The sequence below is a fragment of the Corapipo altera genome, unplaced genomic scaffold, assembly GCF_003945725.1.
Source record: "Corapipo altera isolate COAL_440 unplaced genomic scaffold, ASM394572v1 67, whole genome shotgun sequence".
Taxonomy (NCBI): Eukaryota; Metazoa; Chordata; class Aves; order Passeriformes; family Pipridae; genus Corapipo; species Corapipo altera.
The window spans coordinates 2,768,927-2,783,174 of record NW_020884906.1 but is presented as its reverse complement, the minus strand read 5'-3'; the positions used below and the strand labels follow the sequence as shown (position 1 = coordinate 2,783,174).

At 48.7% G+C, this 14,248-nt stretch overlaps 1 protein-coding gene across 2 annotated transcripts in view; it reads left to right on the top strand.

Moving 5' to 3' along the window:
* Positions 1-14,248, top strand: part of MMP17 (matrix metallopeptidase 17) — a 61,708-nt gene that overhangs the window by 30,387 nt on the left and 17,073 nt on the right. The window contains exons 1-3 of one of the 2 annotated variants that reach the window (XM_027652310.1): positions 4,743-4,826; positions 8,201-8,333; positions 10,202-10,328. In XM_027652310.1, the coding sequence (XP_027508111.1) occupies positions 8,270-8,333; positions 10,202-10,328 (191 nt within the window). In that variant the 5' untranslated portion in view covers positions 4,743-4,826; positions 8,201-8,269. Of the gene's footprint in view, positions 1-4,742; positions 4,827-8,200; positions 8,334-10,201; positions 10,329-14,248 lie in introns of those variants that run through there. The other variant, XM_027652309.1, reaches the window with a different exon arrangement.

Sequence of the window (14,248 nt, the reverse complement as noted above, 5' to 3'; positions counted from 1 at the left end):
TGCCCTCCCTGCTGTATGGATGGGACATGGTGGAGGAATGTGGGGAGAGGAGGGTCAAGGCACGTTCAGTTCCCTCTGTCCATCCAGCAGATGTTTCCTGAGGAGCACTGTCCAGCTGGCTCTGCTCACAGCACCCCCCAACAGCTTTGGACTCCAACGAGCCTTGCACAAAATCCTCCGGGAAAACACAGGTAGTCCCGTGTCCTGTGCCCAGAAAACCCTGAATTCACAAAGTCTTGGCTTTGGTTTTCCTTCATGCAGAGAGGATGTGACTTCAGGGATGAGGCAACCTCTCACTGTGATTTACTGCGCTGTGTTGAGCAGGGAAACCTCTTCCCTGGCTCTGTGTGGATGGCAGCTGGGTACGTGGGGAGAGGAGTTCTGGGCTTACAAATGCTGTAAGAATTGTATCTGGTGACACTTAATTTAACCTGTCACCAGGACATGGTGCTGTCAGGTGAGATTCCTGCACCCACTGCCAGCAGCCTCCAACCACACACGAGTGGAAGGAGCAGGGTTGTTTTAACAAACCATGCTAAGTGATGAGTTACATGGTTTAGAGCTATTTCTGTAGCAAAAGGATGCTGATTCAATCATTTACCTAACTTCCCATCACAGTTCAACAGACACCAGGAATTTCTTCTTTTCCCTCCTAGATAACTCGTTGATGACAAAGGATTCTTCACCACAACAGGCAGCATAGTGCAAAACTAGGACTGATTTAAAACAAAAAACTGTTCCTGTTGAGACTGCTTTTTGATGGTCATATGGAACTTCAATTACACACTTTTTTTTTTTTTTTTTTTTTTTGCATCATTCATTGCCATAGAGTGGAAGTTTTGAGAACATGCTGGAAAACATCCAGCGATTGAAGGACTCCCTAAAGCCCTGATGTATTAAATCTCCACCAAGAAAAATACACATTTATGTTGAAAATGCAGAATAAACTGTATCTTGTTTATATGTTTTGTCTCTTTTTCGTCCTCTGAAAAGAAACCTAAAGCAGCTGTAGTAAACATTGTGCTGCACTGCGCTGCTCTGCTGCCTTCTATGGGTGGGAATTGGTTCTTTGATCTTCAGTTCAAAGGGGTTGAAAAGGCTGTTTCTGTGGTCTGCAGAGAATTTCCTTCTGCTTCTGCAACATCACTTGATTAACTCTGTGTTTCTGGGAAGGCTCTGGGTATCCACCCAACCAAAGAGATGCTTACACCTTGTGTAACATCCACTGCAGAGTGGATGAAGCTTGCCTTCAGATCACCACAGCCTCTTCTGCACCCACCTTGCCCATGAGGTCATCCTCCCCCAGCACCCAGGAGAGTGGTAACGTGAGCAGAGTCGTGCAAACAAGCATTTGAGGCAACATGCAAGACCTGACCATGTCTGACAGGATGTGCCAAGTTGGCATCCAGTTGCTGGCTGGGAAGAGCTGTGCCGTTGCAGAGGTGCTCTGTCCACTGGATCTTTAATGACCTGGGTATCCCAGATCCAGCGTCATCCCATGGTCTGATCTGTCCCTTGCCAGGTGACCCGCTGTCTTCAGAACTTGTAGGTGGCAGCCTTTTCCAAAGCCACTGCTGTTAACCTAATGGAACATTTAGCAAGGAGTAGGGAGAGGAAATCATTAGCTGCATTAACTTCCACCCTGGATTCCCTGCACAGCGTTGGCTCAAATTAAAGAGCTGTTTGCATTCAAGCAACTCCTCTGGCGTGAGCCAACGAAACCGGTTCAGCGGCGGCATCACCCAAAATCCTGGTTGTAATCCAGAACTGCAGGTGTTTTTTCTCTTAATGAATTAATCAGCTGATTGCGTGCGTGCGATAGCTCATTAGAGGGGTGCGTGGCAAGCTTTGGAAGGGAAGTGCTGGCTCCGTGGGGCCCGGGGGCTGCTCCGTGGTGGAGCGCGCTCCTCCGAGGATTGCGGCACCATATGTGTTGCTCTAATTAACGGGTGTAGTTCCTGGGGTCTTTTGATCTCAGGAAAATGACTGTAAAAATTGTAATACTGTAAACCTTTGATAACTTGGAAGAAAAACCCTCAAACAGCCCAAAGCAATTTCCTTTAATCTGGCATGTGGTGTTGGTGATTTTTTAATTTTTTTTAAAAAAAATTTCTTTTTTTTTTTTATTATTATTTTAAAAGCTTCCACCCTATTTAATGGTAGCTGTAGAGATAAAGCGAAGTGTAATTTAGAAATTAGTTCCGGATGTTTGAGTTGTAGCTTTATTTTAGTAATCTGGGTCATTAATTTTGTTGAATAGCATGTTTGGATTTTCTTTCCCTGCGTGTGTGAAGTGCAGCTGAGCCTGGGGTGTAACGGGACTTCCAGCAGGAAAGGGAGGGGAGCTTTCAAAGTTGTCTCGCCCCTCTGTGACCCCACCAAAACAAAGCCCGTTTTTCTGTGGTCATCTGGCATGGAAGGCAAGGAGATGAGCCGTGGAGATGAGTGCTGGGGTGGTTTGTGCTCCTGCAGTCAGGGATGTGGGGAGAGGAGGGACCAGCGTGCTCCTGCTGGAAAGTCAAGGGCCAGGTTCAGGTCAGGGTAAGGGTTCAACCTCTCAGCCGTGACAAGACCCTTTTTAAATGAATGAAACCAACTTGTTGCTTGACTAATGAGGAAAAGGTGCAGTTTGGTAAAGCTTTTCAAGGAGTATTAATGAAAGGGATCCTTTGAGTGGAAGAAAACCTGCTTCTGCCAAAGCCTTGGACTGCCCTAAAAATTTGGAAATTGGGACATACCAGCATGCTCTCAGTGCATGTTGCACATCCAAAGAGTCTCTGGAGGTGTGTTAGTCACTGGCTGCAAAGAGGTGTCTGGAGCAGCGCCGGTGGCCGTGGCACAGGCCAGGGAGAGCTGCCCGTGGGTGTCACCACTGCCAGCCCCAGGGAGAGCACTGTGGGTGTCCCTTGCACCCCTGCCAACAGCAGCTGGAATTTAAACCCAGTTTCTTCCTTTGGCAAGGATGGGATGGGGTGGAGCTGGCCTGGGAGTCTGGCAGGGTGGTGCAAAGCTCAGTGTCCTGTCTCAGGTACACTGAGGATAACGATCCCCACCCCTGAGCAAAGGGAATGTTACAGCCTCTGCAGCATTAAGGCTGTTTTCCCCCCTTGAGTTTATGCAATGTCAAGAGAAAAAGAAAAGCAACTCGATTTTTTGGGGCTAAGCTTTAGAAACATGGTCATTTTCATGCTACAAGAGCAGGCAGGAGTGTGGAGCTGGCTTGGGTAGAATTTTTCTGCTTATCCTGATTTCTGTTTTGTTGTTTATCCTGTTTATCCTCTCCTTGTTATCCTGAACTAGTTTGTGTTCTTGTAAATGCCAACCTATGACCCTTAGAAAGAAATCATCAGGAAGAAAACTTGCTGACTGAGTCTTTTCTTCGCCTGTGGCAGTCGAATAAGCCCATCAGCTTATATAATATTAATATTTGTAAAAGCAAACCTACAGAGCTCATAAATCTTCCATAAAAGAGGGACAGTATCTACGTCTATTTTAAAATGAAGCAGGTAAGTAGGTTCTGGGACAAAAGGGTATTGATACAAAGGAAGTGGAGAGATGAAAGAAATGAAATTGCCATTTTAATCTGAAAATTGTCTCTGAATAAGTAATACCAGAGGCCTCACTGCTGCTGGAGCCAATGTTTTTCTCTGGGTCATCATTTGGCCATGGAAAGCCCAAGTCTCTGGCTGCTGCCTGGTATTCCATTCAGGTGGGTTAAGGAGTAAAAAAAGTCTCAAACTGAAGCAGGTCTTGTTTGTTGAAGAGATGACTGCATTACCATCTTTCTTAACTTTGTGCCTCTCCAAAGGAAAAAATAAAACTGAGAAAAATCTGCAGGTTTGGATTCCGTTAAACATTTTTGAAGGCAAGAAGCAGGCATTTCCCCATTATGTATGGGAACCCAGACGAGGAAAAGAACAATACAGTCTATTTTTAGCCAACCAAGTGGGCAGTCTGTCTCCAGCCACACACACGGAGGAGCTCCGTGGAGGAACAACACTGTGTCTCCACTAACACAGTCCCTTTTTTAAAGGAAAACTCTGCTTTGGAGCAGTTGCTTTAAGACTTTCTTAGTCTTTTATTGAGTACTGCCCATGGTGGGATGGGAAGGGCAAAATCAAACCATTTGGAGATCGTAGAGGCAAGGAAAAAATTCCTTCTTTTTTTTTTTTTTCTGTTCCAGTTTTCTTCATTTCATGAGTTGTGATGTCTGTGGGTGGCTGGTCCCACGAGGCTGCAGGGGATGGGGCATGGGCAGCACCCAGGGTGTCCCCATTCCCGGTGCCACATGAGTTCAAGATGTTGTGACGGCTTTTCCCCACTCCCAAGGACACAGCACAAGTCCCACCATCCACAGTGGGGCAGGGGAAATCTCCAGCCCCATGCAGGGACAGTGTTTTGTCCAGAAACATTCCAGCTGTGGTTTGTAGGGGCATGTGCTGCAACTCAGAGCTCTGGCTGGCAGCTGTGTTTATCCAGCATGATGGAGAGGAGGGGCAGAGGAGTGGGTGGGTTTGGATGTCTCTGCCAGGCATGCAGTTCTTCCTTTTTGCTTTCTGTATTTCTTCTTTTTTTTTTTTTTTTTTTTTCCTCCCTGGACCGGAGCCAACGGGAAACCTTTAATTCTGCATTGTTCAGAATACAGAACAATGGAGCTGGATCAGAAGATTCATTGTGTGGACTTGGCTTGGTCTTGGCTCCCAGCCCCATCTTTGCTAACTCCAGCACTGCACAAGTCCACCATGTGTGCCCACTCTTGGCAGTGTCTGTGAAAAGAGTTGGCTGGATCCAGCCCAGCAGCCCCCCACGATCAGGGTAAAGCAGACGTGGGTGTGAACTGCTCCAAAGAGTTCCCAGTGGAAGGAGACAGAAGCAGTAGGTGGGAGCCCAGGAAATACCATTTACATCCATTTTAGAGATGAGGAGCCACAAAGAGGTGATTCCCAGAAAAACTGAGCTGGGATCCTGTGAGCCCCAGACCAATGGCATGACTCATGTAGTGCAGCCACACTCGTTCCCAGCTCCTCTTGGAGCTGGAAGATGGTCAGACATTGGCTTAATCTGAATTCTCTGATGAAGCAATTTTTTTCCTTTTAGAAATAGAGAGTTGTTGAAGCTGAGTCTTCTCATGGGATTAGGTCAATTCATTTAGTGCAGCACACTTTTAAGGAAAAGTTTTTATCGTGCCAGCTCAGGCAAGAAATATGTTCATAGAATTTTAGTATTCAGCTGAAATCACTGTTACATTTAAACATTTTAAGCTAATGAGAGTTGGCAAAAAAAAGCTTGTTTTGTTGAGAAAAGATGGAAATAAGACAGGAACGTGTTGAAGTTATCTCAGTGGAAGATGTTTTCATATTTTTTCATTTATGGAAGTTTATAAGGTTAGCTTTTGCATTATTAAGGACAAGAGAATATCTGAGAAGCTTTCACAAGGCACACAGATAATTAGTCAGACAATTCCTGCTGGTGTTTCTCGTCTCCAAGTCAGCTGCATTTTCCCTCCTGAAATTTTCTGCCACAGCAAAGGTGGAACATGAAAGTTCAACGTTATGGATCAGCTTTGCTTACAGGGAGAGAGGAAAACAGCCAGAACCCCTACACTGGACAAGAGATGAATGAGAGCAATTTCACAGAGGCTTATAAAAATTATGGAGAACCTGAGCAAGGCAGGATAAACATGACGATCTAGATGAAAAATCACATGCAGGGAAACCGGTGCTTGCGAGGTAGATCAGGCAAAGGACTTGTGATATCTGTCTGTTCGTTCCATCTTTTCTGTACAGAGCCCCCAGTTTGCTTTGGGGAGTCCACTTGTGTTTGTGCTTTCTCTGTGAAGGAGAGAAGGCCCACAGGGCCTTTGCTGGGTGTCCCCTGTGCCGTTGCTTTCCCCTGCCTTTTGCTGCTGCCTCCGTCTCCAGGAGGGGCTGAGGACAGCCCAGTTGTGCATATCTCTGGTGTGGCAGTGTCTCCACTGTCATTAGAGGATAAATGACACTGTCTCCATGGCCAGGGAAGAAACCAAATTAAACTCCACCATCCTCAGCGATTGATGGGCCGGCTGCCGACCTCCGTGTCACTGCCAATTTCTCACGAAGAATCAAGGGTGAATTGCATCTCTAATTTCTGTCACAAATGTTTTTTTGCTATGCAAAGGGACAAACAGCAGCAGGGAGAAGAGGAGAGAGCGCTGGGCTGGCCTTCAGCCCGATGGGAAGAGGAGACTGTGATGATGCTGAGATGTTCCCAGGGAGGGGGTGGCTAATGGAGTTGCATCAAACAACAAGAAAGGGGCCAGATAAGCTGTTTCCTGGGCACACCATCCTCCTTAGTATAAGGCAACTGTGAAGGAGGGTGAGGAGGGAAGGGAGTTGCTGGTGAGAAACCTGGCACAGCAGTCCATACTCCCCGATGGGGAGTCACACCAAGCGTGGGGAGATCTGTCCTAAAGCTCTGTAAAGTGTGAATCTGTTCATCTGGGCTTGCCAGAGAGGGGCTGGGGATGCTGTGGCATTCAGGGTGGGCACTGTAGGTGACACCAAGCTATGAGACATTCAGACTGTAGCAATAAGCAGGCACTGACTTCTGGCACTAATCTGACCACAATACATTTGTGGCGTATTGACTGCAGTGGAAGTCTGGATCAATATCAGTCTTCAAGAGTCTCGACAGATCAATGTTTGATACAGATAAAGAAAATAGAGGGCAGGTGTTTATGGCATTCCCTGCGTGCAGTATGATTATTCCTTGCTCATCCTTCTGCTGAGGGAGGGGGTGAGAAGGAAGGTAAGAAAGGATTTAGAAAGATAATTCACAAAACATTTAAAAAGCAGTTGGAAGAAGGAGATTTATGGCTTCTTTTTTTTTTTCTGCATCAGTTTTAGGCTGAAAAGAGGAAGAGAAAAACCTTCATAAAAGTATATTGTCCTTTGAGAGACAAATTCCTATCAAAGAGTGGGTTTGGGTTTAATGAGGTGCCCACGGCAGGGGATCACTGGCACATGGCTGTGCTTGCCAAAGCTTTGGGAAAGAGGGATGTGCAGGGATTCCACTGGTCCTCACTGCTTTCTGTGGTGGTAGGGAGACCCATACCTGGCTCTAAATACTTTAGAGCAACTGGCAGGGAGATGATTAAAGCAGAGAATGTGGAAATGCTGGAGAAGAGGGCTCAGTTTTGTGTCAATGCTCGGGTCTTGGACAACTGTGTGGCTCAGAAGGGCTTGGAGACTTTATGGTTGGGTTTATTTCCAAACAAAATCCTGGTGTTGTGAAGGCTGAAGTAAAACAAGCCATCTCCATAGAATCATTTAAGTTGGAAAAGACTCTTAAGATCAAGTCCAACCATCATGTCCTTAGACCATCAGGCTGCATTGAAAGGACTTGATCTGCAGGGATGTCCTTGTCCCTGTGTCCCTGCTCATCTCCACTGGGTGAAGGAAGACTCTACCAAGCTGTTTGCACCCTTAATGCCCTGCAATCCCAGTGAGAAGGTGCTGGTGTGGGGACATGGGCGGACTTGCAAAGGACTCTTGGCCATGGAGGTGTCTCCTGTGCCAACAGGGAGGAGGAAACTCCTGAGGGGAAGCTGTGATCTCACTGTAGCACCCACAGGGGAGAGCAGAAAGTTTGAAGCCCAGCAGAGACAGTCAGAGAGGTCCAACTGATGCAAAGCTGGGCAAAACATGGCAAAACCCATCTGCTCTGCAAAACCTCAGCCACGGATCAGGGAGGTTCCTCCATCAGAGCCAGGAATCCTCCCCAAGGAGGCTCCCTAAGGAAGTGAGGTCCCGAGGGAGGTGGAATTGCCTGTCCCCTGTGATGGGCACTTTTCCTGCCCTTGCTGTGTTCAGCCCTGCAGCAAGTTCCAGTAAGAGCTGCCAGTGTCTGTGGGGAGAACCAGGGGTGCCTGTGTGACCTCCAGCTGGGGCTGCACTGCCACTGCTATCAAAGGGTAGGAAAATTAGATGTCACCCTTGGAGTGCATGAAGATCATGGATCCCATTACTGGAGAGTTGTGTACAGATCCATCCTGGCACATCTGTTTGTTAGAAGAGACCACACGGTTCTGAGAAGGTGGGAATAAACATGTAAATGTGAAAGTACTTCCAAGCAGAACAGAGAGGACCTTCAGGGCATCTTTTCCTGTGTCTATATTTCCTTCTTTTCCTTTTCTCATCCCCCCCTTCTCCTTGTTTCACAGGACTGGCTGACAAAATTTGGGTATCTGCCTCCTCCAGACCCTGTCACGGGGAAGCTGCAGACGCAGGAGATGCTCACCAAGGCCATCACTGCCATGCAGAGGTTCGGGGGGCTCAAGGCGACAGGGGTCCTAGGTCAGTGGCTCATGATCCCTCCTCTCTTCAGTGCAAAGGGAGGCAGGGATGGCTCCTTGCAGGTCCATGGAAGAGAAGGGATTTTGGCACCGTGTCGTGGAGCAGCAGCAGCATCCCCAGGAAAAGCTCACGCGGGTGTAACACACGGCCCAGTTTGCAGCTCTAAGAGTAATTACATGGCTCAGGTGCTCTGTTGCCTCGTGCTTTCAAGAACCTGAGGCAAGCAATTATTTCAACAGACCCACAGACCCTTGGGGTTCCCGGTGTGCTTAAAATAGCTCTTGGTGTGTTCCGAAAAAAAAAAAAAAAGAAAGAAAGAAAAAAAAAGCAAAAAAAAAAAAGAAAGTTGTCCTGTTCAAAGCCTTACTTGCAACATCAAACTGAATTGAACAAAAATCCTGATTTAAGCTTCCCAATTTGTGTATGTAGATATTTTGGGTTCTTTGCTGCTGGGGCACAGGCAGGGGAAGGAGGAAGATGGTGTTGCATCATCCCAGCACTGCTTGTTCTTGCTCAGGAGTCAGGGGTGCCTGTGGAACTGGCAGGGCTCCCTGGGGCTCTCCTTGGATCTCACCCAGCCACAGAGGCTGTGGGTGCTCTGCAGTCACCCCCAGCCAGCCCAGAGCCCATCTCCTGCCCCAGCAGCTCCAGTGCCCAGCAGGAGCAGGGCGATGAGTGGCTTCCCTGTGGCACATCTGGCTGGGAGGGAGCAATCCAAGGCCAGGCTGGAGCAGCTCGAGTTGCCCAGCGTGGCCGGGGTCATTCCTTTCAATGTCTTCATTGAGGGAAGGAGAAAGCCAGCATTATCCCAGCCCAGGGAAGGGAGCCTCTCTGCTCTCCTCCCCTCCCTGACACATGGCTGTGACCTCCTGCCGTGGGGGCAGCTTGCTTCCTCTGCTCAGGACAGGATTAAGGAGAAGCTGCTAATTAGCAGGCAGGTCTCCATCCATCCCAACATCCCAGAGCAGCGGGTGCATCCCATCATTGGGACTTGCTCTCTCCACTCTTAATTGAGCACGTGCAATTGTTTCTGTTCCACCTCACCACAAGCTGCAGGAGACCCAGGAACAAGGATGGCCTTTTGAATGGACTTACATTTGCATTTTTGGAGGGAGTGTTGGAAACAGGCTGGGGGGCAGCTGCCCTGGGCAGGTCATAGATGTGGCTTTGTTCATGAACACAGGGTTTAAGAGGTAGAGTCAGCAGGAAAAGGGGTGAATGAAATAACATGTCTGTGTTTTGGCTTTTGAGAATAGACACTTCAAGCTTTCATTCATTTTTAAAAATAAATAAGAAGGAATAAGAACATTCTCCAAATGAGCTCCTAGCTGAACAGAGAAGGAGTTTATTTAGATGTGAGTGTTTCTCCTTGTCAGAGGAATAATGGGAAATTCAGCAAGAGAGAACAAAACAGAATAATTTAAAATATACATTCTAAAATATCTTCAAATCTGGCCACAGGTGGTTTTTTACATAAGTTTTTGAGAGCTGTTAAAGTGTAAGGCAAGGGGTGACCTGCTGCATTTTCTCCTAAAATCAGTAAAACTGCCCACTGACCCCAACAGCAGAGCTGGTGCCTGACCCCCAGCCAGGGGCTGGCATCTCCCCTTCCCTCTGGCAGCCCTAGCTCAAGGGTGCTTTGAAGAGATGGGCTTCCAGCAGGAATTGTTGCCAGTGGTGGGACATAGGGGGCTCAGTGACCTGTGGGTGTCACCACGAGTGATGCTGGGGCCAGTGCCCAGCGAGCTCCTGGGCATGGATTCTGCTCCTCTGCTTCATTCTTAGCACTTCACTTTCCATCTCTTTGCCCCCCCTGGGATTTCTTAGCCCCCCCTTCCCATGATTTCTCATTTTTTCCCTAACCCTAGATGAAGCCACACTGGAGCTGATGAAGACCCCTCGCTGCTCTCTGCCCGACCTCGCCACTGCGGAGACCAGGAGGAAGCGATTCATCCAGGCTGTCACCAAGTGGGGCAAAAGGAACCTGTCCTGGAGGTAGGAATTCATCTACCCCTGCTGAAAGCTTGCAGCAAGGGACCAATTCCACACATAGACCTGTGCTAAATATGGCTTTAAGATGAGTTTCAGGGTGATGGTTCAAACGTGTCCCTGCGTGCTCCCAGGACCCCACAGACTGTTTATCTGAACTCTTCTCCTGACAGTCCCAGCTTTGACTTCTTGGGCCCACATGGCAGTGACTGTGAATTGTGCAGTTTTGGCTGGTGGATTAGCTGGAAGCTTTTTGCTGGGTTGCAATGATTGTTAGAGCAACTCTTTTCTTGAGTTCATCAGGACTTTGTGCTTTCTCAAGCAGCTGCCATGGCTGGAGCTTCTTCTCTTGCCTCACCTGAGCACAAGGGTTGGGAGCATTTTCTGGGTAATGGATTTGCTTTTTTCCTCCCAGTCTTTGCCACAGGGGAGTACTTCTCCCTCCATGTCAGGGAGTGATATGTGTGGGTCACTCTGAGCCTGTGACACGTGGAAGCTCAGGTCCAACTTTCAGAAATGCTGCAGGTCAGGGTTGGCAAGCAAACTGATCCCTGTCCCACCAGGATTTGTCCTTCTTGGGACTCATTTTTCCTCCCTCAAAGACCACGTGGTGCAGTGATTTTTCCTCTGAGAAAGGTCAGCACCATAGAATGCTCATACTGTCCTAAAAACACATGTGGATGCTATGGAGGGTTCTATTTTTTAATTATAAGCTTCTCTTTGATCCTGACATAGCCCTAGAGTGAGTTTTCTTCCCACTGCAGTAACAAATCTCATCTTGGCTGTTGCTGTTGACACGTGTTGAAACTGTGGCATTACCAGGGATTTGGTCCTTGTTCCAGCAGATCCCTTTGAGACCTTATTCTGAGAAAAGATAAACATAATTCAGCTTCAGTAAGAAACAGTTTTGGCTCACGGATGGATTCATGTAGTGAAGTGACCCGTTATAAAAACTCAGCCTGGCTCCCTGTTGCCCAGCCCTGCCTGGGTAAGAGGAATAAACTTCACATTTCAGAGAGGGGAAAATCCTTTGGGTGAAACAAGAAAAACCTGCCCTGATGTTCTGTGAGCTGCCAGAGCCAGGTCAGGGGCATGGCCTGTGCACAGCCTGACTCCAGCAGCTCCTGACAAACCTGAGTGTCATCCAGTGGCAGGGCAGGTGTGGTGGCTGGGCAGCAGGGTCAGGGCAGGAGTTCTGCAGGTACCACCAGGACTCCAGCCATGCTGGCACAGTATGCACAGTGTCAGGCTGCAGCAAAGCATGGAGGTGAAATGGGGTCAGGCTGTTGTGGTGGATGCAGCCCTGGGATACCCCCCACCTCCCATGCCCTTGGAAATTGTGATGCTGCACCAAAGATTGCCATAAAAAGGGGTTTAGGTCTGAGACAATATTATATGTAAGACATAAAAAAAAAAAAAAAATCCATCTCCTGACAAAGTAATTTCTGCTTTTTATTCTTTGGCCCTTTCCAAAATCCTGGCTTTTGTCCAAGAAAGGGCTGTATTTTATAGGTTGTATAAGCCAGCAGAAGACTAAAGCATTACAGAAACTCCAATGTAGTATTTACATCCAGCACTTTAGATTAAACTGGCTCTTTGGAAACTGCCATGAAAATCGGCAGCGGAGACATAAAGTTTTACACCGTTATCTTTTACACATTGATTGAAGGTTTTGAAAGAGGAAAACAAAACTAAATTCTACTGTGCCACAGATTTAAAAGTCAAAGAAAAACCCGAGCAGTTGCAAGGCTGGAATAAATGGGTGAGCAAATCTATATGAAAGGAGGGTCACAGGACAGGCACCTGCACTGATGGAGAAGGCAGCATATGACAAAAAAAAAAAAGTTATAGGCATGCAGATTGCTCAGGCTTCTTCTTTTTACCCTTGAGTGCAGCCAGCCCGTGGGACTGGGAGGGCTTGGGGAGCTTAGGCTGCTCAAGGTACAGCCTCAGAGCATCCCAGCAGAGCATCAGACACAGCCTGTTTTCTGCGCCTCGTCTCCGCGGGAAGTTCCCAGGATATTACAGCACGTAAATCTTCTTTTCACGGGGTTGTTTTTATTTTTTTTTCCTTTTATTTTCCCGGCGCTGCCCCTCCCCGGGTTGCCGAGGCGCTCAGCAGCCGGTGGGCTGTGGATGCCCTCTGCCGGCATCTGCACCGCAGCCGCTTCCCCCCACCCCCCCCCCCCCCCCCCCCCCGGCGTTTGCAGCCTGGTTTTTTTCCTTTTGCTGATTTTGCTCTATTGCTTCTGGCTATGCCCTGCAGAAGGGGAGTTCACAGCTGGCACCTCCGTCTCCTCCCAGCGCTCGCTGTCTCCCCGCGGCGCTGGGAAGTGCAGCAGCAGGGCCATGCCCCTTCTCTCCACATGCTTTGAGCTCCCTGGGGCAGGGGAAGCTGTTGAAACCAAGCTTTCTAAATTTCCTGGTTTTTTTTCTCACTGAAGTGTCAGCCCAGTGCCGAATTGAGCTGACTTTCATCCGCCTTTAGTTAAGGATGAGTCCCTTGTGCCGCTTCATCAGAGCTGCAGCCTTTGAAACTGTGATGCTCAGGCCATGGGGTGCCAGAGCTGCAGCAGACACTGCTGGCAGAGGAGCAGTGATGCCTGTCAGTCACTGCCCACCATCGCTGTGAGGGTCCTGAGCCCACCCAAGGGGAGATGTGCCACTGCCTGAGCCCAGAGATGGATTTACTGAGGCACAGAGGGGTGGCAGCCAGGCAGGAATGCCTGGGTAAGGGTGTGCAACCCCCAGTGCTGAGGGGAGGACCTGATCCTCCTGCTTTCATCCTTTAATCAGTGGCCTCCCACCACGGGGACCTCCCAGCCCAAGCCTAGCTGGGACTGCCTTGTCCCCCGTGTCTGGGCGTGACAGATGCTTGAGGGGGACAGTGTCACCTCTCAGTGTGGAGCTGCTCCAGGGTTGTTATAGCGTCCCCATCCCATCACAGGCAACTGGGGCCCTCACAGGAAAAGCCCCGAGCAGCTGGAGCAGAGAGGAGGCAGCTGCCAGGCTGGCATCCATTGCCAGTGCAGGGCCGTGATGGCTGGGGGGTGACTGGCATTCTGTGCATGTTACAGGCCAGGAGAAAGGCTACCACCCAAAAATGTTCAGCTTTTGCAAAGTACTGGGATAGGCCTGATGGAGGGTGCAAACACACCCACTGCTTTCTCCCGTGGCAATGGGGTGTTACAGCAGTGCCAGGGTAGCACCAGATCAGGGCTGCTGTGCCATGGATGGCTCTGGGAAGCTGGAAAAGCACCTTTGCCGTGGCAGCAAGTGCCCACCCCTTCAACTATCCCTCCCCTCTTCCCTCCCTCTCCAAAAAAAATGAGAGTGGGTTTGTCAGGCAGTCCTTAGCCTGCTGTGTTTGGTAGTTCTCAGCATTTATTGTATTTGTCTGTGGTTTCAGGGCTGGGAAGGTACAGGAGTGTTTTCATTAACCAGCTATTGATTTCTCATCCATCACTCTTCCACTTTCGGAGGACAAAACCCCAAAAGGACCCCAGAAATCGAATTAAATGTTGGTGTGGGTGCCCCTCAATAGCAAGAGGAGGCAGATCAGTCCTTTCTGGTCTCTACTTATTAACAGTCCTGGACACAAAGTCCCTTTGGGGTGGGACAAGCAAAGGAGGGATTTGCAGAGGGATGTGACCGACCCTGAGGCTCGAGGCAGTGTTGGTGGGGTGGCTGGAGGGGACTGAGCAGCCCAGTGTTTGTCACCTTCCTGCTGCTTGGCAGGGGCTGTCTGGAGCAGAGAGATTTCTCTCCAATCACATCAGGGTTTTGCCCAAAATTGGAGCTCTGTAAGGGGAGCCTCAGGAGGTATTAACAGCCAAGGAGTGGTGCTCTCCACTGGGGACCTAAGCACCATTTACTACAAATAATAATAATAATAATAATAATAATAATAATAATAATAATAATAA